The following is a 23,050-nucleotide window of genomic DNA, read 5'->3' as shown; positions in this document are numbered from 1 at the left end:
AGATACCATTTGCTACTAGTTTATTTTGTGGCTAGAAAGTCAGGTTTTTTTGTTTTTTTTTTTTTAAGTGCCAAATTAACTTTCGTCAGAATGTGAGCAGATGGCTAAGTTCTCTCCTCCCCAGAATGGATTAACAGCTGCGTGGAAAGTGGGGGAGAGAGTGGATGGAGACTTTTAGAGACATTGAAACTGCAGTAGAATTAAATGAGTCAGGGAACTTCCGTTAGAAAATAAAGTTAAGGCAGTTGTTGCGAAGATAATTAATATGGTTAGGGCTGGAGTGCACTGGTCTTTTTGCTCATTCATTTTGCATGGTTTTAAAATTAAAAATGATTCCAAAGATACGCCAGCTCACAAATGAAAGCGTCACCCTCTGTCCTACCCTCCCTCCTGCCCAAAGTGGATTTGGTGCCCATAAAAGAACTGTTTACACCACTTACCTTTCTCCCAGCATGTACTCACTGTGGGTAGATGCACCAATACATGGTAATCCTCTTACTCATTTTAAGACGTAAGAAACTTAATATTCTTCTCTAACCCATATACGATTACCAGTGGAGCTAGCCATTGGTAATGGCTATTATAAGCTCTTCGCTTATAATGATATCTGGGATTTCTGTGGAACTTAGCAAATTTTCAGAGCACCTTCACTCACATAATGTCATTTGAACCTCACAATGTTCTTGGGATGGAGTCAGTTGTTCAGGGTTCCCGTGTGTGTGATAAGCAGTGCTGGCTGGCTGTCTTCAGGACTCTTGGAAATCTTTATGCATTTGAGTGCTGACCACTTTGAGCAGGGCAGCCTTCATGTAGATGACTTGCTGTTCTTTATGACAGGGATCAGTGGCATTTGTTTCCGAGCAGTATTTAGCACCTTTTTGCCACCTTGGTGAACAGAAAATTGTATTTTCCTGTCTTTCATGGCTGAAAACAAAAGTAATGGGAATTATGTGTTTGCAGAAACTGCCCTTCCCCTCACTGAGGGTCACTGCTCAAGAGTGCAGAAGTGGACTCTCCACTGAGGGGTCTACCTCCCCACCCTGGTTTCCACCCCAGGCTGGCTAGCTCCATTGGTTTGAAGACTGACAGCCAGCCTGACTCATTCTCATTATTGGCTAGTTAGCTTTCTTTATCAACCTGCTCACTCACAAATGTATGTCCTCAGCCAGAGAGTAAGACAGCCCAAATCCGTTACAGCTTTAAAAAAAAAACAGATTTCTAATTTGCCCTACTCATGTTAGGAACATTGTCTTTGAAGGTAAAACATAGTGTATCATTGTGTAAACTCCCAGGCTTGATGTAGCAGAAGAGATCATTTCTGGAGGCTTCAGCAATGGAATTTAGCATTATAAGAGAGATTGAACATACCAGTCCAAAGTGGTCCGAGTTCTTAAATCCAGGTAGGGAACTCACTCTTCTTTCTGCTCTGGGCCTAAGGGGGCATTGGGCTTTAGTGAGACCACAGCCCAGGCTGGTCTCTCCTGTAGGCTGTTAATTCAACGGCAACTCTATTTCAAAGAATAAAAGCCTTTGGAGAGTTGCGGCAGTTCTGGGGGTGGGCTCGGGAGGGTCCATAGATCAGCTGTAACTGGAACTTGGAATCGGTGTCTGCCTCTGAATGGACTTCCCACCTCCTCTCTCTTGCTCTGAGGCTTGCCTCTGGGCCTCTCCATGCCCAAGCTGCCTTTCATCCCTGACAGGCTGGTAATGTGCTGACCGCCTCCAGCTCCTGCCTCGAGTCTGTAAACCAGAGCTGGTTCTCTCATGACCTTCGTCACGATACCAGGATACGGAGAGGAGCCCAGGGCCATCCACACCCACCCTAGGGTAACAGGACTGGCCTGGCATTAGTCATTATTTAGTTTCCAGGCCAACCATCCAGGTAGAGATTCCCTTTCCTTTGAGCAGCGCTCTCAAGAGCTCCGTGCCTGTCCACAATGACCTAGAGTGCATCCTGCTCGCTGTCAGTGTAGCCCCTCGCCCCTATATTCGTCCAGGATACTTGGAACTGCTAAAATAGGAAGGGGTTCGGCTTTCAACTTTGCTGCCATCTTCCCTGAAGCAGGAAAATGAACATGGACTTAAATGTCCTTTGAAAAAAACCAAAGTTTTAAGATTTGCTGTGTGATGAAGTGACAGGGAGGGCCAGAGTCAGCAGGTGCCAGACTTTCTGTTCCATCTGCCACGGGTTTGTCCAGCTCAGGTAGCTCTAGGAGCACCATCCTGCCCTAGCAGAGCCCAGGCCTTCCCCTCATGAAGCATCATTGAAATAGCAGGAGCATGTTAATTTCTTGGTTAGGTTGCATTACAATAACGAGTCAGAAAATTAATTCGAAACAACTTGCAGTATGCATTTCTTCACACCAGTACATTCTTAAGTGTACTTGTTTATAAGGAATAACAAACTAATCTGTACCTTTATATATATGTGTGTGTACATATATACATATATAAACTGTATAGTGTACATGGTAATGATTTATTGCTATGCCCCAGATCCTTAATGTAGTTCTCATCCTCCGCATGCCCTCAGCCACAAGTTGGGTGACTGACTGTTCCCTGATTATTTGGCCCACCTCCTGTGTTTGGACCTCTAGGGAGGAGGTTTTGGTTATATTCTCCTTTTCCTCGTGCACAGAAATGCTCAGGGTCCCCATGTGCCTGTTGTTCAACTCTCTCTCTTGTTCCCTTTCTGAGCATGTGGTCCTTCCCCAAGCTGTGGGACAGCTGCCTTCCTACGAAAGTGTAAAGCAGTATTAAGATCATTACTGCATGTGCCCTAAAAACCCAAGTTTTCTATTCCCTTGGGACAGAAAATTGCATGTGAGGTGGGATAATCAAGTTTCAGTGACCCACATCAGTTACACATTAAAGCCAGGCCCCATAATAAAATTCCACAAAATGGAAATAAAACTCAAATTTCTTTAGCATTGTGTAAATAAATCTGAATGTGTTTAACTTTGTACTGGTAATTTTCTGTATATTTGGAATATTTGGGTTAAAAATAAAACAGACTGGACTTTGTTACCTAACCTACTGAAATGACTAAGTTACAGTTTGTTAATATGATACATTTTCCAGTTTTCTAGCTTCAGAATCAGACTCTAGCAATCAGAGAACAGGCCAGTTAAAGAGCCAGGACTGTACATTTATAGCATGAAATGTATTCGGTCATCTATGAGGAAAACGGCTCACAAAATGTGAGCCGTAAATTACCTCATTTTCTTGCTCTTTGTGCTCATACAGATCTTCCTCCTGTGGGTGTGTGTATGACCAGTGCCTAGAAAGTCTAGGCACCCACCCCACATACCTTCACAGGTTTCAGTTGCTACACTCTTCCTTCTGGACACAGCAACAGATAATTACTCCTTGAATTCTGTGTTATTTTCAGCAGGTTTGACACCTGGCGGCACTGAGAAGTTCAGCTTTATAACTTCCCATCTGCCCCTCTTACATTTCTCTTGCTGTTCGTACTGGCCCTTTCTTGTCCATTTCATTTAAGGACCTTGCAAAGCGTTTAAGAGAGGTTCCTGCCCACCCGTCTGGAACCATTAGCCATCCTACCCTGCTAGCCTGGGGCAATATTCCATGTAATACTCCAGCATCTTGGTCTGAAGATGACAGGGCAAAGCCCTTGTTTCTGAGGCCACCATCTGATGGGAGAGTTTCTATACTAGGACATTATCTAAGGTCGTTTTATTTGAAGGAATTCTATCTAATATGGTATTCTAAGATTTCCTGTGCCGGAATCACTAGGTTGGTTTTTTTAGGTGCAGATTTCTGGATACCACCCCAGACCTATTGAATTAGACTTTCTGATGGGCAGAGCTTAGGAACCTGCATCTTAAAGTTGATTATTTACACCTTCGTTCCAACAAAGGGCTAAGATTCAGCCTGGGCCAATTTCCTCACCAAAAGATGGGTTACGTGTTGCGTAAAAGGGGGTGTATTTGGGGTCTCCTGGCTAGGGGACTGTCCACACTTAACGGGGCCTTGGCTGGGTCAGGCAAGAAAAATAGTTCTTCTGATATGGCAAAAACCCAGTCTTCTGCCAACCAAACCAGCCCCATAGGCCATCCAAGGCCCCAATAAACAGATTGTCCTGGACCTCAGCCCCTATAGCAGTTACAAAGAGGGTGAGCTTCTGTCACCCCAAGATAACACAGGCTCCTGGGATCTTACCATTTACCCCAAAATTGAGGGCAAAATGAGTAAGAAGTCAGTCCATTCATTCAACTGCACCCATTTTTTTTTTCATGAAAAAAATAACAGGGGCGAGTAGGGGCTGCGGGAACCCTGTACTTTCCACTCAACTGTGCTGTGACTTTAAAACTGCTCTAAAATTAAGGCATTTTAAAATGCAGAGGGATGCTGGCTTCTGGAGATAAGAAGGTGGGAGTATGACAGGAAAGCAGCAGTGGCCATGGCGTGTACAACACGTATAGAAAGATGGTTTGCTAAGTCTGGAAATCCTACTAATGTGACTAGTACCTGCTGTGAGCTGGCCACTTTCCTATAGATTGTATCATTTTATCCTCAACACAATCATGGCATCATCCCTTGTTTCACAGGCTGGGACCTGAGACTCCAAGTTGGTGATTTGCCCAGAGTCCCAGCTGGTGAGTGAGTGGTACAGCCAGAAGTCACACGCAGGTCCTCTGAGCTCGCCTCCCTCTACCACTGCTGCCTCTCCCTTTATTTGTACTTCATCTCATAGGCAAGGCAGCCATTGACAGCTCTCAAAGGGGGAAGTGCTGGCCTGACCTAAAAATAGCTTACATTTATCAAGCACTTAGTCGGGTACACTCTGCTAAGCACTTTACAGAGATTACCTCTTTAATCCTCACAACGACCCTACGGTTATAATTATCTCCATTTTACAGATGAGGAAACAGACTGAAGAGAGACTGTGATGTGTTGTGAGTCACACAGCTAGTTGGTGACAGAGCCCCAAGTGGTGCCCGGGCAGCCAGTGTGAGTGCAGTCTCCACCTACCACTGCACTGTGCCCGCTGCCCCCTGGGGAGCGGGGGAGGATGGGACAGGCCCTGTAAAGGTCGAGTTGATAAGACTTTACAACTCATTGAATGTGGGAGCAGAGGGAGAAAGAGCAGTTCAGGTATTGCTGTGAGTCAGCTGATCCTGGGCCCCTTCTTTGGGACCTGAATGCCCTGCGGGATGAACTGGAGGTCAGGAGCAGAGATGTCACTCAACCCTCCCGACAGAAATCAGAGGTCCCTTGTGGATGGTCTGTGTTCAAGCTCTCCCTCCCCCCCTGGTGCTGTGGGGGGTGTCATCTCTCTCTCGAGATAACCGGGCCACCTCAGTCCTCCTCCTGGGGCTATTCTTGGCTGCTCTTTGATCCTCCTCTCTCCCCCAACCCCTACTTCAGCCCTTCTGCAGGGCGTAGCTGAGTGGGGAAGGCCAGCCCAGTTACGTAACCCTGTGGCTGGGACCCGGGAGGCCAGCCTGGGAGCAGGTGCTCAGCCCCTCCCTCATCACCAGCAGTGAAAATCTAGAGCTGGAGCTCAGCCTCTGGGAAGGCCCAGCATGGAGGCAGCCACAGCTCCGGAGGTGGCCGTAGGATCCGAGCTGAAGGTGAAAGAAGTCAGCCCAGCGGATGCTGAACCACCCCAGGCTTCACCTGGACAGGGGGCTGGCAGCCCCACTCCCCAGCTCCTGCCCCCTATAGAAGGTGACCCATGGCGGGTGGGGAGGCTGGCGAGGCCGGGTGGTGGGAGTTGGGGAGGACATTGCCACTTTCCTGGCGGCACCTCAGGTTTTTTGCTGAGATAAAGACTTTATAGGATTGGTGCTTAGGCTGGAGATCATTCATGGGAGCTCCCAGCCCCTGTCCTTGATGGAGTCTGACTTGCTGCTCAAATGTCTCTGCTAAGTTTTTGTGTTTTAGCTGAGAAGTCAGTGATGATGTTGGTGGCACTTTACAGTGACTAAAAATGATCTGTTTATATTTTTACCTTTTAAAAAATTGTCATAAGGACGGGAGGACCTGATATACTAATGGCCAGTCAGGAAGGGACTGAGGGGTGAGAGAGAGTGGCTGTCTGCAGAAGGAACAGGGAAATCAAAAGCTATGGCAATGGGGAGGCTAAGAGTGGGGCAGCACAGTGACACTCGGCCTTCTGCTGGGCAGTGCCACGGGGTCAGGACCTCCTCCAACCTCCAGATGCTCCCATGGGAGATCCTGACCCCTCAGAGTCTGAGCTCCACAGAGGTGGAGCTCGTCTGGGAGAAGCATTCGATTTCCCCTTCACGATGGTCTCTGTGCGCCTCTCAGCAAAGAGGCGTTACCAAGTGAGGAGGTGGTTGGCACGAATTCCAACCCCCAGCTTCCTGCCACCCATCCCCGAATGCCCTGACTGAGGCCTCTGTAGCTAACCACTTCGTGGCGCTCACCTGGAATTCTTGAGTGAAGAGGATGAAAAGACCACAAACAAGAAACACGTGGACTCCCAGGGCAGGAAGAGGCAGGGGAAAAGATGTACTAGACTTGGAGGCAAAGCTGTAGGCTCAATTCCTAGTGCTGCCTCTAATAGCCCTGTGACCTTGGACAAGTCACTGAACTGCTGAGTTTCCATTTTCGCTCTGTAAAATGGTGATTCGTAACATCTACCTATCAGGGTAGTTGAAAGGATTGCTGAGATGATCCAGAGTGCCTTGGAAGAGGTCAAACTAGACGTAAATAAATGATCAAATATTTCCAAGTGAGAGGTGAAGGCTGCGTTCTGCCTCCATAGGGTTGTGCAGCAGATACTCTCTGCTTCTTATCCTCATGGGAGAGGCCAGGTTTCCAGAAACTGTTTGAATGTCAAGGGTAGAGAGCTGGCCAAGTTTGTCCCATTGAAGATGGGAGCAGAAGTTAGTGTTAATATATTAAGCTGGGGTGATTGAGGCAGAAAACCAGTTTCTTCCCTTAAAAGGCCCAGAGAATAAGTGACAGGCAGCAGGAGAATGAGAGCTGAGACTGCTGACGACTTGGCTGTCTCTACTGGTCTCCCCAAAACCCCAAGGGAGGGCGCTCATCTGCCCCATGCTTCTCCCCTCTGGCTGCAGCCAGCTCCTGACAGCCCCCAGTCACGGGCCCGCAAATGCAGCCCAAACCCTCTTGTGTGCGGCAGCTCTGTACACTGCAGGCCTCAGGGCCACTAGCACCCAGTGGCTCAACCCAGTGGTACCCTAGAAGTCACTGGCAATAAGAATACCTTTGAATACTTTCCAAAATATATGTGCATCTGTTAACTACTTGGAACAAAGAAGTTCCAAGAGTTCAAATCTTGGCTCTGTTCTGTGGCCCGAGGCAAGTCAATCCACTCCCATTTTCTCATCTGTAAATTGAGGAGTTGAACTAAATCAGGGTCTTAACCTTTTGGTGGATATGGACCCCTAGGAAAATCTAATGACAGCTGTGGACTCTTGCCCCACGAAAAATACACAAAAAAACACACAAACCCCCACTAAAGATCCTTCAGGGTGCCATGGGCCTGGACTAGATGACCCCTAAGCCACCTGAGAGCTCCAAAGCCTTTCTTCCTCCTAACTCCTCTTCCTTACAGAGAGCTCTGGGACTGAGTATCACAGTAAGCATGTGAAAACATGGGAACTAGAGCAAGCATCAGAAATAGAAATTAATTTGCAAGATCAAAACCAACTGCAAATGGCCAACAATGAGCTTTTAGTTTGGCAAGCCTGCTACGTGGCTAAATAAGCAGGAGTAGGTGGCCAGCATTGGTAAACAGTTCTATGTCTGTCCTCAGCACTACACTGAGCACTGTGTCCTGGAGACAAAGCTTGGCAGGGGCGAGAGGAGAGCTTCCAAAACAGGGAGAGGCTGGATAACAAGCTGCATCCCTCCCATAGAGAAGGTGAGACGCTGAGGTGGAGGAGGGAGAGCCCATCTGCTGACTTCAGCAACATCGCTCCAACTGACTGTGTGTGCTCTTTCAGTCTGAACTGTTCTGTGTCTTCCAGACATGGGAAACTGAATCTCATGCCTAGGAGTGACCTTTCTTCCCGCCCTTCCTTCCATCATTCCTTTCCTCTTCCTTCCTTCCACAAATATTTAGGTTGTGCCTATGATGTGCCAGGTGCTCATCATAGGTGCCAGAAAATAGAAATCTAACTTCTTCAAAGCCTGGGACCAGAAGTGATTCTCACCATTGCCACTTAGGTCTCATTGGCAAGAACTAGTCTCATGGCCATCCAGCAAAAGGTGGCCGGGTAGGTGCCAGAATTACAGAAATGAACAAAATAGGTAAAATAACTGCCCTTATGGAAGTTATATTCTCACAGAGGGAGCTAGATAATAAATAAACAAGTAAAATATCTAATATGTCAGATGGTGAGAAATGCTATGCCAAAACTAATGCAGGGACGGGGATAACACGTGCTGCGGGTAGGAAGCATGCAGGCTTCCTGCTTCAAATGGAATATTCAGTGAGGGCCTCACTAATAAGGTGACATTTGAGCAGCAACTTAAAGGATGTGAGAAAGCAATGCATGCAGATATTTGGGGGAATATTTTCCACGCAGAGAGAACAACTGCAAAGGCCCTGAGGCAGGAGTGTGCTTTATGGGTTGGGGCAATTGTGGCTGTAGCACAGAGAGGGAGACAGTGGCAGTATTTCAGTCTGAGAGGTAGCAGGGTCGCTGTGAAGACTTTGGTTTGTCTACGAGACAGAGAGACAGCCAGTGCAGGGACTGGGAGTAAGGACTGACAGGACCAACTGTAGATTTTAAGGATTTTTCCAGCTGGCCATGTTAAGAATAGACTGTAGGTGGGCCTTAGACACTAGCAAGATCAACAACTAGGAATGAGAATGAGGGAGAAGGTAGGGAGATTTTAGAAGGGGAAGGTGTGCAATAGTCATCCAGGAGAATGGGAGACCGAGGGAACTTGGGAAGTCTAGTAGAATTGCCAGGGTCCACTTGGAGGTGGTGGTCACTATTAATGGCCCTCAAGTTAAACTCCACATAATTTTGTATTTTCCCCTAGTCCTGTTACTCTGTGCAGATACAGGCACTGAGTGGGTGGGAAGTTTATTTAACCAGGGTTAGGTATTGCCAGGAGAGTGCAATGAAGTCAAAGAGGACTCAGGGATTTGAGTGAGTGCAAGAGAGAGAGTATAATAATGACCATGTAATCTAAGTTGGGCAGTGAAGAAAGTGCTGACATGAAAGGGGTGCTAGGTAGTGAGAGGGTGGGAGAACAATGGATCATAGATCTCAGTGGTGCCAAAGAATTGCTGGTGTTGGAGCATTAGAGGAAGTGAGCTAAAGGGATAAAGATTATATTAGTTAGATATACTAGTGAATGAAACAAATTGGTCTCAGGAATGACAGACATCTCTTTCTCACTAGCGTAAGAACTGAAAACAACTGTATTCTGCAGATAGTTCTCCTCCATGTGGTAATTCAGGGACCCAGGCCTCTTTCATCTTGGGGCTCTGCCATTCCTTAGGGCCCCGTGATCATTTGCGTACAGCTAGCAGAAGGAGAAAATAGAAATCTAACTTCTTCAAAGCCTGGGACCAGAAGTGATTCTCACCATTGCCACTTAGGTCTCATTGGCAAGAACTAGTCTCATGGCCATCCAGCAAAAGGTGGCCAGGTAGCCACTTCTCAGAGATAGCTACACTACAGAAGGGGTAACATACATTTTGTTAGACAGCCATCTCTGGTGATGAGACAGTGGGATGCTTGTAATTCTGATCATAGAAGGATTGTAGCTGTTGGTCTAGAAATAGCCACAGGGACCAGTGGCTGAATTAGGAGAGGACAAAGTTATTGGAGGAGTGGTGGGCTGGATGTGAGAGACCCTACAGGGACTGGAAACATGGGTGTTGGGACCAGCAGGAATTATGCCTGGAGCAGTGTTGGAGAGACAGTGAGCCAGGGCTAAAACCATCAAGCACTAGGGGGACGACTGTAACACAGGGACGGGGTGGGATGGAGTCTTTTCCTCAAAGAAGTGTTGCCTGTTCCTATGTCCTTTTATTTTTTCTGACCTTAGTTTCATGGTCTTCAAGAAAGTGACACTCTTGCTCCACTCCTTTCCCATTGCACTCCTCGAGACAGGTTTCTGAGTAGACCAAGGCCACATCCTAGGCATCTGGTAATGTTTCTCTAAGAAATCCTGGTACTTCTTGGATTTCTGGAAACCTCTGGATAGTTTCAAAGCCGTAGCTAGCCTCCTGCATTCCCCCTCTTTTGGTGACCCTTCACCCACATAGGCACGTGTGTATGCAGGCTCTCTCACACACACACTCTCATACACACACGTACACACACACACCATTCACACACACACACGTAAACACACCCATACATTCGTGCACGTACACAAACACACACATTCATGCACATACATTCACACACACATACATACACCCTCATACAAACACACACACACACACACCCTCTCCACTTCTCCAGTGCTCCCATCTTGATTCTTGTCTCTCCAGGTCATAGTTAGTAACATTGGTCTGAACTATACAGCCCCTAGGGAGCCGCTGGAGAAAGACTGATCCCATAAAAGGGAATTATGAGAGGATAGGAACAATTACAGAATAGTAAACCAGGCATAAACTTTAGCAGGATAAAAGTAGGGTAGGCATTAGGAGGAATTTTCTAATCAGAACTCAAGATCTTTGGACTTGAAGTAGTTTTCTCTTTTCTTTTCTTTTTTTTTTTCTTTTTGAGATGAAGTTTTGCTCTTGTTGCCCAGGCTGGAGCGCAATGGTGTGACCTCGGCTCACTGCAACCTCTGCCTCCCGGGTTCAAGTGATTCTCCTGCCTCAGTCTCCCAAGTAGCTGGGATTACAGGCGCCCGCCACCACGCCCAGCTAATTTTTGTATATTTAGTACAGACGGGGTTTCACCATGTTGACCAGGCTAGTCTTGAACTTCTGACCTCAGGTGATCCACCTTCCTCAGCCTCCCAAAGTGCTGGGATTACAGGCGTGAGCCACTGTGCCAGGAATAAAGTAGTCTTCTCTAAGAATCTTTGAGAAAGAATTAGACAGCATTCTGTCTGAGAGAAATGTCGGACTGAGAGCAGCCCAGCTCAGAACCAAAGGTCCTTAAAGGACTTTTCAAGATGCCTTTTCTCTAAGACCCTATGAAGGGAGAAAACCAAACTGTGACTCTCACAGACCTGCTCTTAGAAAACCTAGGCTCTTAAAGGCTCTAGGCTTTGGTTCACATCCCTCCTGGCATCTGAGGAGGAGAAAGACCTTGGGCATCAGGGAAGGCCATGCCTCCCCAAGGTCAGTACAATTTACACCTCGCTTGACTGCAGATGTGTGAAAAGAAATGCCTCAAATGAGCCCGGCATTCACATTCTTAGCAAAGAGTCAGATTGCACCCGGGTTGGGTTGGGAGGCGATTAGAGCGCATGCTGCTGACCTGTTGACCGGGCGTCTGAAGCTGTCACACTGTCTCCTGCCACCTCTGCACATAGTCAGCTGTGTGAGCCTCACGCCCCTCCTCTGCCCTCCCACAGGGAGCCAGGAGCCTGCTGTGAGCAGAGGCCTCACCTGCTCATCCTCAGAGTCCATTGTCAGGAAACCCACGGATAAGCAGAGAACCGGCAACGGAGCCGTCCAGGACGGGAGAGACCACCGTCCTTGCGGGCAGCCTCCTTCCTTGCTCTCTCTGCCCAGCTGGGACCCTCTCTAGATCTCAAGGGCCAGTCTGCTCCTCTTCCCCTAAATCCCCCACCTTAGCTTATGTTCCACATAAACCCGTTTCTTTCATTTTTCTCTTTGGTTCAGATGTAAGAACGCTAACATTTTCCAAGGTGTTTTTCTAAGAAACACTAGGTGGAAACACATACATAAGCTCACAGCCACCCATGACAGCCCATTCCCTACCTGAGGTCTCGGCAGGGCGGGCCGCAGCGGGCACTTCTGCCAGGCGTGAAGACCTGGGTTCCTCTCCCCACCTCAACCCTTTGCAGTTCTTGGGTGTGTCTAGCCCCTGCTTTCCCTCTGGGCCTCCTCCCTCCAGGGGCAGGCCACTCTCTGAGCCCTGACTGGTGCTCAGTGCCAGGTGGACACTGGCAGGCAGGACACAGTTAGTGCTCTGAGAATGGGTCCTGCAGACACACAATCTTAGATGGGGAGGCAGGAGTCTCAGGTGCCAGGCACATCGTCACCGCTAGCCGGGAGGTCTCCAGAATACCGGCTTCTTTCTCGGAGCCCTCTTCCTCCCAGCTTCCTTGTTCTGATGCTTACAGCCCCTTCCCAACGCCGACATTCTATAGGGAGGCAGCACAGGGACAGCAGAGCCACCTTCTCTCCAGCAAATGTAAGAAGGGTTATTTCCTCCCCCAACAGTTGGAAACCGAGCCCAACAAGATGAGGTTTTGACCCTCCTTTCCAAGTACAGCCCTCTTTTTCAAAGCACCCTTAAGTCATATCCACCCGTTTTCAACTCCTTGGTTGCTTGCCAAGATGGCCACAGGAGAGGAGCCCATCACACAAATGCTTCTTCTGTTCTTCATGCCCCGCCCCTCCCAAGCCACCAGAGCCCAGCCGAGGGCAGCCACAGCAGGGTCGCTCAGCCACCTGGGACTGCTGCATCTGTGCTGAGGCCGTCAAGCCCTGAGCAGGGCAGGGAGGACGGGCACGCAGACCCATCAAGTCCCCTCATCACGTATTCCTGAGGTGCAGTCTAAGACAGGCACAGCCCGGGTGAAAACATAAGCCACACAGCACAAAAGGAAACTGCAGAAATCAAACGGACTGTGTGCACTGTACATTGCTATTGATCTTCATTTGCAAAGGTCTCGCGACCTTGAGATTATCATGGGGAGACTCCGGGAGTGAAGTTCTCTGGACAGTGCTCGCCGATTGAGCTGGAGGAAGGACACAGTAGAAGCTCTGTTTCAGTTGCGTCACTTACATGTTTGTGTTATGTAATGTACATATTTCAACAGTTCATCTATAAGTAAACAGACATATGTCATAGTGAATGCTCAGGAAAGTATTTTCACAGAAGTGTGCGTTAGCAAAGAGTCTGGAATCCACTATCAAGCAGTCATGCTGTTTGCCACAGGAATGTACCAGGGGTGAAGTTCTTCCAACTGCCAAGAATGAACTGCGGCAGGAATCCTGGGTTGTTGGGAACTGAAGCACTATCACATTCTACTGAAGATAACATCAGCCAGGCGAACGCCTGTGCCTGAGAAAGGAAGAGACAGCAGCCAGGAAAAGGCCAGAAAATGGTGTCCGTCTCAGCCAGGCCCCCGAGGGAGCCCAGGTAGAATATTTGTGCTTTGGCAGCCGAGACAGTGTGAGGCATCCCAGGAGGAGAGAAATGACACCTGGTCATTCTCCAAACCTACACTCAGCACTTTTCCAGGCCTCTCCTGTCTTCATCCTGGAAGCTCAAACACATCATCTAATCTCCACTTCTCACTGGGGCAGGCCGGGGAGATCAAGGGGAAATGAGCGGTGGACCTCATCTGTCCCAGAATCTGTACAAAATGATCCTCTGCAAACTGGAAGAAGCCCAGGAGCAGAGTGGCCATGCAGAGGAAGGGACCCAGACATGCACTCCCTCTGCAGTGACATCAGTGCTGTCTCCGTGGGCGGCTGGAGAGGCCAGGGTGTTGACTCTGCCTGCAGAATGGAGAGCATTCTCCTCAGACTCAGACTTAACTGGGAGGTCAGGGTTGACATGGAAAGTGGACTTGATAAAAGGAATGGTATTAAGGACAAATGTAGAAAAGGGTGGAAAGACAAACCACACAGACTAGGCTGGTCTGTACATAAACAGAAAAATAAAAATGCCTCCATCAGGATGGAATGCCTCGAGATGATGGAAAGTCAGCATTTGAGAGTTACAAATTAAGAGAACTGCCAGACTCACGCTCCAGTGTTCTTTCTGCTGAGACTTTAACATTCCCAGGGTGTTCCTTAAGCCAACCCCTCATCCCCAAATCCCAGCAGGATGACAGGAGCACTCTTCCCCTTCCCTCTAAGAAAGGCTTAATTTGGTGACTGATTCCTGGGCCACCCACCCACAGCAGGCAGCTGGAGGCAGGATTTACTTTCTCTGAGTATCCATCTCCTATTTTCTCTCTTTCCATCACTCAGAGCACCCCAAGATCTGGCTACCTCGGGCCCTGAGGCAGACCTACATCCGGAAGGTTGGGGACACAGTGAACCTACTAATCCCATTCCAGGTGATCACGCGAGAACCATACTGGGTCCATGTCTGGGGCCAGCCCAGGCTTCGGATTTGGAAACAGATGCCAAGAGTCCTGCTAGCAGAGGGGCAATCTTCCCGGCCTTGGATAGAAGGGGTCACATCACCAGAAGTCTGAGGCCAAAAGACCTCTGCACTCCTGAGGGTGGGTGTGGATAGGACTGGATGTGCACCCATGAGATGGTGTGAGGCTAATCCATACCATTCAGTCTGCAGAGGCCGCGGAGCTTGCAGTTAGAAGGGTTCTTGGCAGTTTGAGTGGCTATTCAGTTGGGTCACAGCTGCCCCGGGTGTTCATGACCTAAGCTCTCAGAGGTTGGGAGACTCAAAGCCATCCCCCTTTCCCAAGATCCTTAGGTTGTTGCTGAAAGGAGGAGGCCCCCGGGAGGGTCGACCAACTTCTAACTCAAGGAATGTGCAGCTCCAAGTCAAGCCTCCCTGTGGACCTGGGGTGGACGGGACCCCTACAGCAGCAGGGAGAGTCAGGAAGCCTCTCAGGGCTGCTCAAAGCATTACCCTCATTCCTCAGGGCAAGCCCAAACCTCAAGCCATCTGGACACACGATGGCTGTGCCTTGGACACCAGCCGTGTGAGTGTGCGGAATGGGGAGCGAGACTCCATCCTCTTCATCCGAGAAGCCCAACGTGCTGACTCAGGTCGCTACCAACTCCGTGTGCAGCTGGGCGGGCTGGAGGCCACCGCCACCATTGACATCCTGGTGATTGGTACGGCGGGGGGGACGGGGAGTGGGAGATGGGGGTTCCTCAGGAACTCCCTCTCCAGGCTGAAGAGGAGCCAGCTCAGAGAGCTGAGGAAGCTGGGGCAAGGCCCCCACGTCATGTCTGGGACACAGGGTGGGCACAGGAAGGGTAGCTGAGCAGGAAAAGGGGCTGGGGCACTCCTGAAGTGACTTCAATGCATGTGGGCTGTGCCGTGCCCACTGCCATGGCTTTGCCCTTTCAGAGAGGCCAGGCCCTCCTCAGAGTATTAAGCTGGTGGACGTCTGGGGCTTCAACGCGACCCTGGAATGGACACCTCCCCAAGATACGGGGAATACAGCACTCCTGGGATACACGGTGCAGAAGGCTGACACAAAATCTGGGGTGAGGCCAGCTGGGGAGGAAGGAGGGTGGAAGAGGGCATGCTGGGACAGGCTTCTGGTAGTTTTACATGGAGTGGCTGATTTCCGGCATCATGTTCGGCCCCGCAGCTGTGGTTCACAGTGCTGGAGCACTATCACCGCACCAGCTGCATCGTCTCCGACCTCATCATCGGCAACTCCTATGCCTTCCGTGTCTTTGCTGAAAACCAATGCGGACTCAGTGAAACAGCCCCCATCACCACGGACCTCGCCCACATCCAGAAAGCAGGTAAGGGAGGCACAGGGACCATGAGCTGGGAAGACTTAAGGATAGGCCGGGTGCGGTGGCTCACGCCTGTAACTCCAGCACTTTGGGAGGCCAAGGCAGGCAGATCACTTGAGGTCAGGAGTTCGAGACCATCCTGGCCAACATGGTGAAACCTCGTCTCTACTAAAAATACAAAAATTAGCAAGGCATGGTGGCGCACTCCTGTAATCCCAGCTACTCAGGAGGCTGAGGCAGGAGAATTGCTTGAATTCGGGAGGTGGAGGTTGCAGTGAGCCGAGATAGAACCACTGCACTCCAGCCTGGGCAACAGAGTGAAACTCCATCTAAAAAAAAAAAAAAGAAAGAAAGAAAGAAAAGGCTAAGGATAACGAGTCGATGAGGGCTGGGGTCTCAGAAGCTATATCCCAGCCCCTCTTGGTACCCTCAGCTACTGTTTACAAGATCAAGGGGTTTGCCCAACGAGATTTCTCTGAAGCCCCAAAGTTTACCCAGCCTCTGGCCGACTGCACTACAGTCACCGGCTATAACACCCAGCTCTTCTGCTGTGTCCGTGCCTCTCCCCGGGTGAGTGGGGGCTCTTGGGGGTGCTGTGCTGAGCTGCTTTCTGTTCCTGCCTCTTCTAACCTAAGCTGAGTTGCAGAGCATTGTAACATAACATCTGTTACCATCACCGCCATTTGCCTCTTCAACAGCGCGGTATTTAGGAACAGTCGGGGTGCTTGGAGTCTAAGACAGACTAATGAGAATGACATTTCCTTTTGAGTGTTTGTTTCTCATATATGAAAATGCTGCTTACTGACCTGCTGGCAATTAGACATGCGCTTCAAGTTGTGTCTCTGGTAGGAGTGACGGAGTCCTGGTGGTTTCTCCTTCCCATCCATACCTCATCCCATCAGGGCTGTGCACATGCAAGCTGCCTAGAGTTCAGCCTTTGGCCACAATCCTGAACAAGGCTCTCTATTTACAATCTAGTCATCGTGCTCCACACACAGCATAAAACACCATTAATAACCTGTACCAAGAACCTTTTGGGTTTTGAGTCTGGGCCAGACTACATGGAGATAACATCTCAGAAGGGGGATATCAAGAGCCCACTCTAGAAGCTACTCTCTAACCAGAGGGAACAGAGGCAACTCACAAGTCAGCAGTGGGAACAGAATACGAATGGGTCATAGCAGGTGAGCCTGATGCTCAGTGCTTCTGATCCTGAGAGCACGGTACAGAAGTTAGCAGTTTTCTTCCAGTCAGAAATATTGGCGAAGAAAGGGAAGTTTCAGGTGCTATTTTCAACCAAGAGAAGGAGCTTGGGCGACTACTGAAGGTACTGGAAGGGGAACCCCTTCCCACAACATAAGGAACAGGGAGCCTTCCAGAAAGCCATTATCTCTATGTAGACAGAGTCCCAGAAACTGAGCACAGAAAGACTATTGGTTCTTACCCCCACCCCTCCTTGCTGCCTCCCTCATCTTTGTCTTTCAGCCCAAGATCATCTGGCTGAAGAACAAGATGGATATCCAAGGCAACCCTAAGTACAGAGCCCTGACTCACCTGGGAATCTGCTCCCTAGAGATCCGCAAGCCTGGTCCCTTTGATGGAGGCATCTATACCTGCAAGGCGGTGAACCCCCTAGGGGAGGCATCTGTGGACTGTCGGGTGGATGTGAAAGGTAAGGGCAAGAGGAGAACTAGTGCCTTAGGTTGCCAGCCACCTCCTCTCTCCACCGGTGGAAAAGTCAGGGGCCAGAGACGCAAGCCTAGATGGAGAAGGGGCTCCTTGGTTGGACCCTCTCATCACTGTCATCATCAGGATGTCTTGGAGGAGACATTTTAATTATCTACAATCTCATTTCTCTCCATCGCAATTCAATAATACAGGAAGAATTGTTATTTCCATTTTGCAAAAGAGAAGACGAAAGTACAGGGGGGGAACTGGTTTGCCCATGATTTCCAGTGTCAGTTAATTGACCACCTGGCACTGGTGGAAAGAGCCCAGGTCTCCCGGTCCTCACTCAGCTCATTTTTCTTTATGCTGTGCAATCTTCTGACTCAGCCTAGGAAAGCTGCAGCTGTTTGTCGGGCTTTATTTCACTTTCCCCTCTTGTTTGTTTACAGGTAATATTGCATATCCTCTCTACTTCCTTAAAGTATTTAATCACTTATCTATACCTGTCACCTTGTTCAGATCTCTATCACTGTGTTTAACATACTGTTTTATAATTTTCTATTTATAGATGTTTTCCTATTAAATTATAAGCATTTTGAGGGCAGGGACAGTGTCTTATTTGCGTTTGTCCCCACAGTGTCTAGCCCAGTTTCTGACACACAGTAGGCACTCTAAATGTTTGTTGCATGAATCGAGAATGAATGAGCCCTTACATGTCCTGTTCTTCTCTATGTATAGACTACCTAATTAGCACCATTGACTCCCCAAAAACCTGAAATAGAATATTTCTATTTCTAATGCTAATGCTCTGAAAGAAGGTTTCTCAGAGATTTCTGAGATGTTAACACTGATAAATGTCCGAATTATTGCAGTTCCTAATTGAGGACACCTAAGAAGACGTGGTACTCTGACAAAGGTAAGTAAAGAGAGGCAAGATGTGTCAGTGGATTAGTTCCTGTTTATGGCTAGTGTTGTTGAGTCAGGGACAGAGGTGCATTCCTGAGCCTTCCAGTCATGTATCCACTAGTGACCACTTTTGTTGTAACCATTTTTTTTTTTTTTTTTTTGAGATGAGGTCTTGCTCTGTTGCCCAGGCTGGAGTGCAGTGGGGCCATCTCGGCTCACTGCAACCTCTGCCTCCTGGGTTCAAACGATTCTTGTGCTTCAGTCTCCTGAGTAGCTGGGACTACAGGTGCCTGCCACCACACCCAGCTATTTTTTTTTTTTTTTTAGTAGAGACGGGATTTCACCATGTTAGCCAGGATGGTCTCAATCTCCTGACCACGATCCGCCCGCCTTGGCCTCCCAAAGGGCTGAGATTACAGACATGAGCCACCGCACTTGGCCTGTTTTTAAAAGCGAATACTGTCATCCCTGTGGAGAGAATGTATACTAGATGCAGTCTGCTTTTGTCATATCCTCTCTCCATCTGAACTTCTCAAGTTGATGGTAGAAATTAAACCTAATGGTCCTCTGAGGAAGAGTGACAGCATCCACCTAATCATAAGGAGGTTCTAGGGGAGGGAGCTGGGCAGGTATTGTAGGAAAAGATGTCAAGGGAACAATTCGGAGTGCAGGAACCCACAAGAGTCACAGCACCTTATGCCTGTGGGGTACATAAGGACAGGGGAGGCTGCTCCTGCTGAGTGAGTAAACACCTTAGGATCATAAGCATGGTAAAAACGGATTAATATGTTTTTTTTTTTACTTTGAAGCTTATAGATTCCTTCCCTTCCAAGAGAAGAAAATCCTCCTTCTCATTTATGTCAATTATAATTTAACCTTTAGGTGTGTGGTCCCAAGCAGCACATTATTGGCAAAAGGCAACTCAGCTCATCATTTAGAACTTGACAGCTCCTTTAGATTTTCTGTCATTCACAGTAGGTATGCTGTGTACAAATTGATGCATAAGGTGAAAAAGAAGCTTGAGACAGAGCTAAAGAGAACAAGTTCCCAGTGTCCTCTCTGACTTGTAGCTGCTGGCTGATGGAAATTGGAAATGAATTTGATCCCACAAGACATTTATTTAAGGCTCTCACTGGTATGTAGCAAATGAAAGCCCAAAGGGATGCATTACAAGTACAGGCTTCTCAGGAAAGCGCTCTCCGACAGTCGGCTTGCAGAGACAGCTCTCCCTCTCTTCCCTCCCTCTCTGTGTTAATGATACTTGCATTCGTGTTAGTTGCCCCTTTCCCTCTCTCACAGCCAGTGCCCGGCAATGAAGTGAATTCATGGCACAGGAGCCAGGGTCCGTGAGAATGGTGCCCTCAGCAGCCTGGTGTCCTCTGGCCATTTGCTGTCACGGCTACAAAGTGCTATCTCTTTTCAGTGCCTCCAGGAAGCCCGCCAGTGGTGAGATTGTGTCAAGGAGCTTCAGCACCATGTCTGGTTTGGATTCATCTAAATAAATGTGTGGCTCCCCAGTGCCTAAATGTTCCTGTATTTGAGACTTTCTATGAAACATATGGAAAGTTGCCATCCTTTAGCCATGCTGTAAGGAATCACAGGGCCTTAAGACTCTCCTTTCTCTTCCCATATCCACATTCTCTTCCACAGAGGTTTTTAACGCTGTTCTTTTCCCTAGACGTCTACGACACAACTGAATTCAACTCTCTACAGTACTAAGTGCTGGAAAGAGATGCCGAAGGTGACTTGCTCTCTGCCTCTATGGGCTTTCCAATTTAAGTTGGGATAACAGGACACACATCTACCAAAAAGAGGCAAACAGCAGAACACAAGTATGAACATAGCTAATTATAGACAGAGCCCCAAGACCTGAGGGCTGGAATGATACTCAAGAAATTGGAGGGTTGGGCACTGTGGCTCATACCTGTAATCCTAGAACTGTGGGAGGCTGAGGCAGATGGATCACTTGAGGTCAGGAGTTCGAGACCAGCCCGGCCAATATGGTGAAACCCCATCTCTATAAAAATACAAAAATTAGGCCGGGCGCGGTGGCTCACGCCTGTAATCCCAGCACTTTGGGAGGCCGAGGCGGGTGGGTCATGAGGTCAGGAGATCGAGACCATCCTGGCTAACACGGTGAAACCCCCTCTCTACTAAAAATACAAAAAAAACTAGCCGGGTGTGGTGGCGGGTGCCTGTAGTCCCAGCTACTCAGGAGGCTGAGCCGGGAGAATGGTGTGAACCCGGGAGGCGGGGCTTGCAGTGAGCCGAGATCACGCCACTGCACTCCAGCCTAGGCGACAGAGTGAGACTCTGTCTCAAAAAAAAAAAAAAAAAAAACAAAAATACAAAAATTAGGCTGGGCATTGTGGCTCACGCCCATAATCCCAGCACTTTGTGAGGCCGAGGCAGGCGGATCACTTAAGGTTAAGAGTTCAAAACCAGCCTGGCCAACACGGTGAAAACCTGTCTCTACTAAAAATACAAAAAAATTGGACAGGTGTGGTGGTGGGTGCCTCTCATCCTAGCTACTCAGGAGGCTGAGGGAGGAGAATCGCTTGAACCCAGGAGCTGGAGCTTGCAGTGAGCCGAGATCATGCCACTACACTCCAGCCTGGGCAACAGAGCGAGACTCAGCCTCAAAAAAAAAAAAAAAGAAAAAAGAAATTGGAGCAGAGTCTCATTAAACCCAGGAAAGAATAAAGGTGAGGTTCCCTTGATTATCTTTGTTTTCATTCTGATGACAAGTAAGATATGGAAGGTGTTCTGTGATAGAATCTACAGAAGATGATAACAGTTCCTCCTGTCTTTGTATGAGCATGCTGCTCCTCTCATCAGGAGTTGGAGTCTGTTTCCCCTTCCGTTGAATCATGTGACTTGCTTTGACCGAAAGAATGTAGCAGAAGTGAAGAGGTGCCAGTCCAGGCCTGGGCCTTAAGAGGTACCATAGTTTCTACTTTTCCTCTTAGAAGTCAGCTCCCATGTAAAGGATCTCAGGCTACATTACTGAATGATGAGAGGCCACGTGGAGGACAACCAAGCATCCCCACTGACAGCCAGCACACTGGCCCCAGACACATGTGGCCACCTTGGACCCCAGAGCCCCATTCGAGCACCTTGTAGAGACAAATCACCCCTGGAGAGCCCTGCCCACATTGTAAACTCATGAGCAAATAAATAGTGGCTGTTGTTTCAAGCCACTAAATTTTGAAGTGGTTTGCTATATAATCATAGATTACTAAAACAGCCTTCTATGCAACAGGCACTGAACTCAGTGCCTTATCTCTTTTAATCTTCATTTTACAAATGAGGAAGTTGAAGTTCACAAGTTGTCCCAAGTCATGCAGCTGGTAAGCGACAGAGCTAGGATTTGAACCAGGTCTGTCTGACTCCAAGGCTTTCCTGTTTTCTCTCATCCCTTTCATCCGGTGATCCCCACTGCAGAGGGTCTAGGTTGGAATCATGTGTTTAAGAAAGAAAATATTTCCAGGAGGCAATACATATTAGGAAAGGTTTTGAGGAGGTTGGGGAAGCAATTTGGTTGAGCAGAATGTGAAGGGCTTTTTTGTTCAGACCAAAGGTCTATTTTCAGTTGAGGCAAAGTATCTATTCCAGTCCTCAACTGAAGTTCCACAAGAATTAAGCCTCCATGCCATAAGGTATCCTTTGTGTCATAAATTAACTTATTTCTATGCAATTAGAATGTTACTAGTTATATACTATCCCTTTGACAATTGAGAAAATAGTCATGCGAATCATTTGTAGGGAACCCCTGCTTGAGAATGTCGGGGGAGGGACCAGAGTGAGTCCAGTGACAGCCAGCCATGTACACAATGGCAAAGAGGCCTCCCTCCAGTGGAAGCAGGACCTAGGTCAGGAAGGGGTGAAATATCCCCAGCTACGATGCCCTAAGGATAAGTCAGACCTTTGGCCTCAGCCCACAGCCCCATGCCTCTGCTGTTCCCTGAATTACTCAAGGGTCATCCCTTAAAGATTATATATTCCCAAACTTCATGGTGAAGAAATAAAATCACACTGCCCAAGACCTCCGGCCACATTCTGCATCAAAGGAGAAGCACGCTGGAGTCCTTACTGTTCTCATTTAGGCATCTGACACTTAAGGAGGACTTCTGAGTTCAGGCCTACTATGTGGCTGGGAGAGGTGGAATTTCTTTCTTTCTTTTTTTCTTTCTTCTCTTTTTTTTTTTTTTTTTTTTTTTTGAGACAGAGTCTCGCTCTGTCACCCAGGCTGGAGTGCAGTGGCATGATCTTGGCTCACTGCAACCTCAAACTCCTGGGTTCAAGCGATTCTCCTGCCTCAGGCTCCCGAGTAGCTGAGACTACAGGTGCCCACCACCGCGCCCGGCTAATTTTTTGTATTTTTAATAGAAATCGGGTTTCACCGTGTTAGCCAGGATGGTCTCGATCTCCTGATCTTGTGATCCGCCTGCCTCGGCCTCCCAAAGTGCTGGAATTATAGGCATGAGCCACCGTGACCAACCAGAATTTCTTCACTAATTCTTTATTTATCTAAAAACTTAAACACCTGTTCCTACATGTCATTTTGGGGTTGAGGTGAGGAAAACAAATATCAATATTTCCCAGATTACTGGCTGGGCGAGGAATTTTTGTGCCTGAAAGCTATACTTTCTGGTTTTGCTGTCTTTCTAATGGAGATGAAAGTTCTGTTGCCTTGGTTTTTTTTTTTCCTGGTACTGCAACAGCTTTCAAAATCATAATGTGAGCTGGGCACAGTGGCTCACACCTGTAATCCTAACACTTTGGGAGGCCAAAGCAGGCGGATCATCCGAGGTCAGGAGTTCAAGACCAGCCTGACCAACATGGTGAAACCGTGTCTCTTCTAAAAATATAAAACTAGCC

General features: G+C 48.3%; 1 protein-coding gene across 5 annotated transcripts; it reads left to right on the top strand.

The window, feature by feature from the left end:
• The first annotated feature begins 598 nt into the window (after positions 1 to 598).
• Positions 599 to 19,695, top strand: MYBPHL (myosin binding protein H like). 5 transcript variants are annotated; one of them, XM_003892323.5, is made up of 9 exons: positions 599 to 5,694; positions 14,120 to 14,208; positions 14,761 to 14,887; positions 15,195 to 15,334; positions 15,442 to 15,601; positions 16,029 to 16,165; positions 17,081 to 17,267; positions 18,136 to 18,179; positions 19,469 to 19,695. In XM_003892323.5, exons 1-8 carry the CDS (start codon positions 5,550 to 5,552, stop codon positions 18,144 to 18,146), a joined length of 996 nt encoding a protein of 331 aa, XP_003892372.1. In that variant the 5' UTR covers positions 599 to 5,549; the 3' UTR covers positions 18,147 to 18,179; positions 19,469 to 19,695. The 5 variants fall into 5 exon arrangements, with proteins under 5 accessions (XP_003892372.1, XP_021777539.1, XP_003892371.1 ...); XM_021921847.2 differs by having other exon boundaries at positions 14,761 to 14,956; positions 19,593 to 19,695; XM_003892322.5 differs by having other exon boundaries at positions 14,761 to 14,956.
• The last annotated feature ends 3,355 nt before the right edge of the window (positions 19,696 to 23,050 follow it).

Source organism: Papio anubis, chromosome 1, assembly GCF_008728515.1.
Source record: "Papio anubis isolate 15944 chromosome 1, Panubis1.0, whole genome shotgun sequence".
Lineage (NCBI taxonomy): Eukaryota > Metazoa > Chordata > Mammalia > Primates > Cercopithecidae > Papio > Papio anubis.
This window is presented reverse-complemented; position numbering and strand designations above follow the sequence as displayed.

Excerpts from the sequence above, each read along its gene's own strand:
- MYBPHL (XM_017945530.3), top strand. The coding sequence starts at position 5,550 with ATGGAGGCAGCCACAGCTCCGGAGGTGGCCGTAGGATCCGAGCTGAAG. Across the intron at positions 14,209-14,760 it reads ACCTACTAATCCCATTCCAG|GGCAAGCCCAAACCTCAAGC; the intron begins GTGATCACGCGA and ends CTCATTCCTCAG. Across the intron at positions 16,166-17,080 it reads GTGTCCGTGCCTCTCCCCGG|CCCAAGATCATCTGGCTGAA; the intron begins GTGAGTGGGGGC and ends TTTGTCTTTCAG.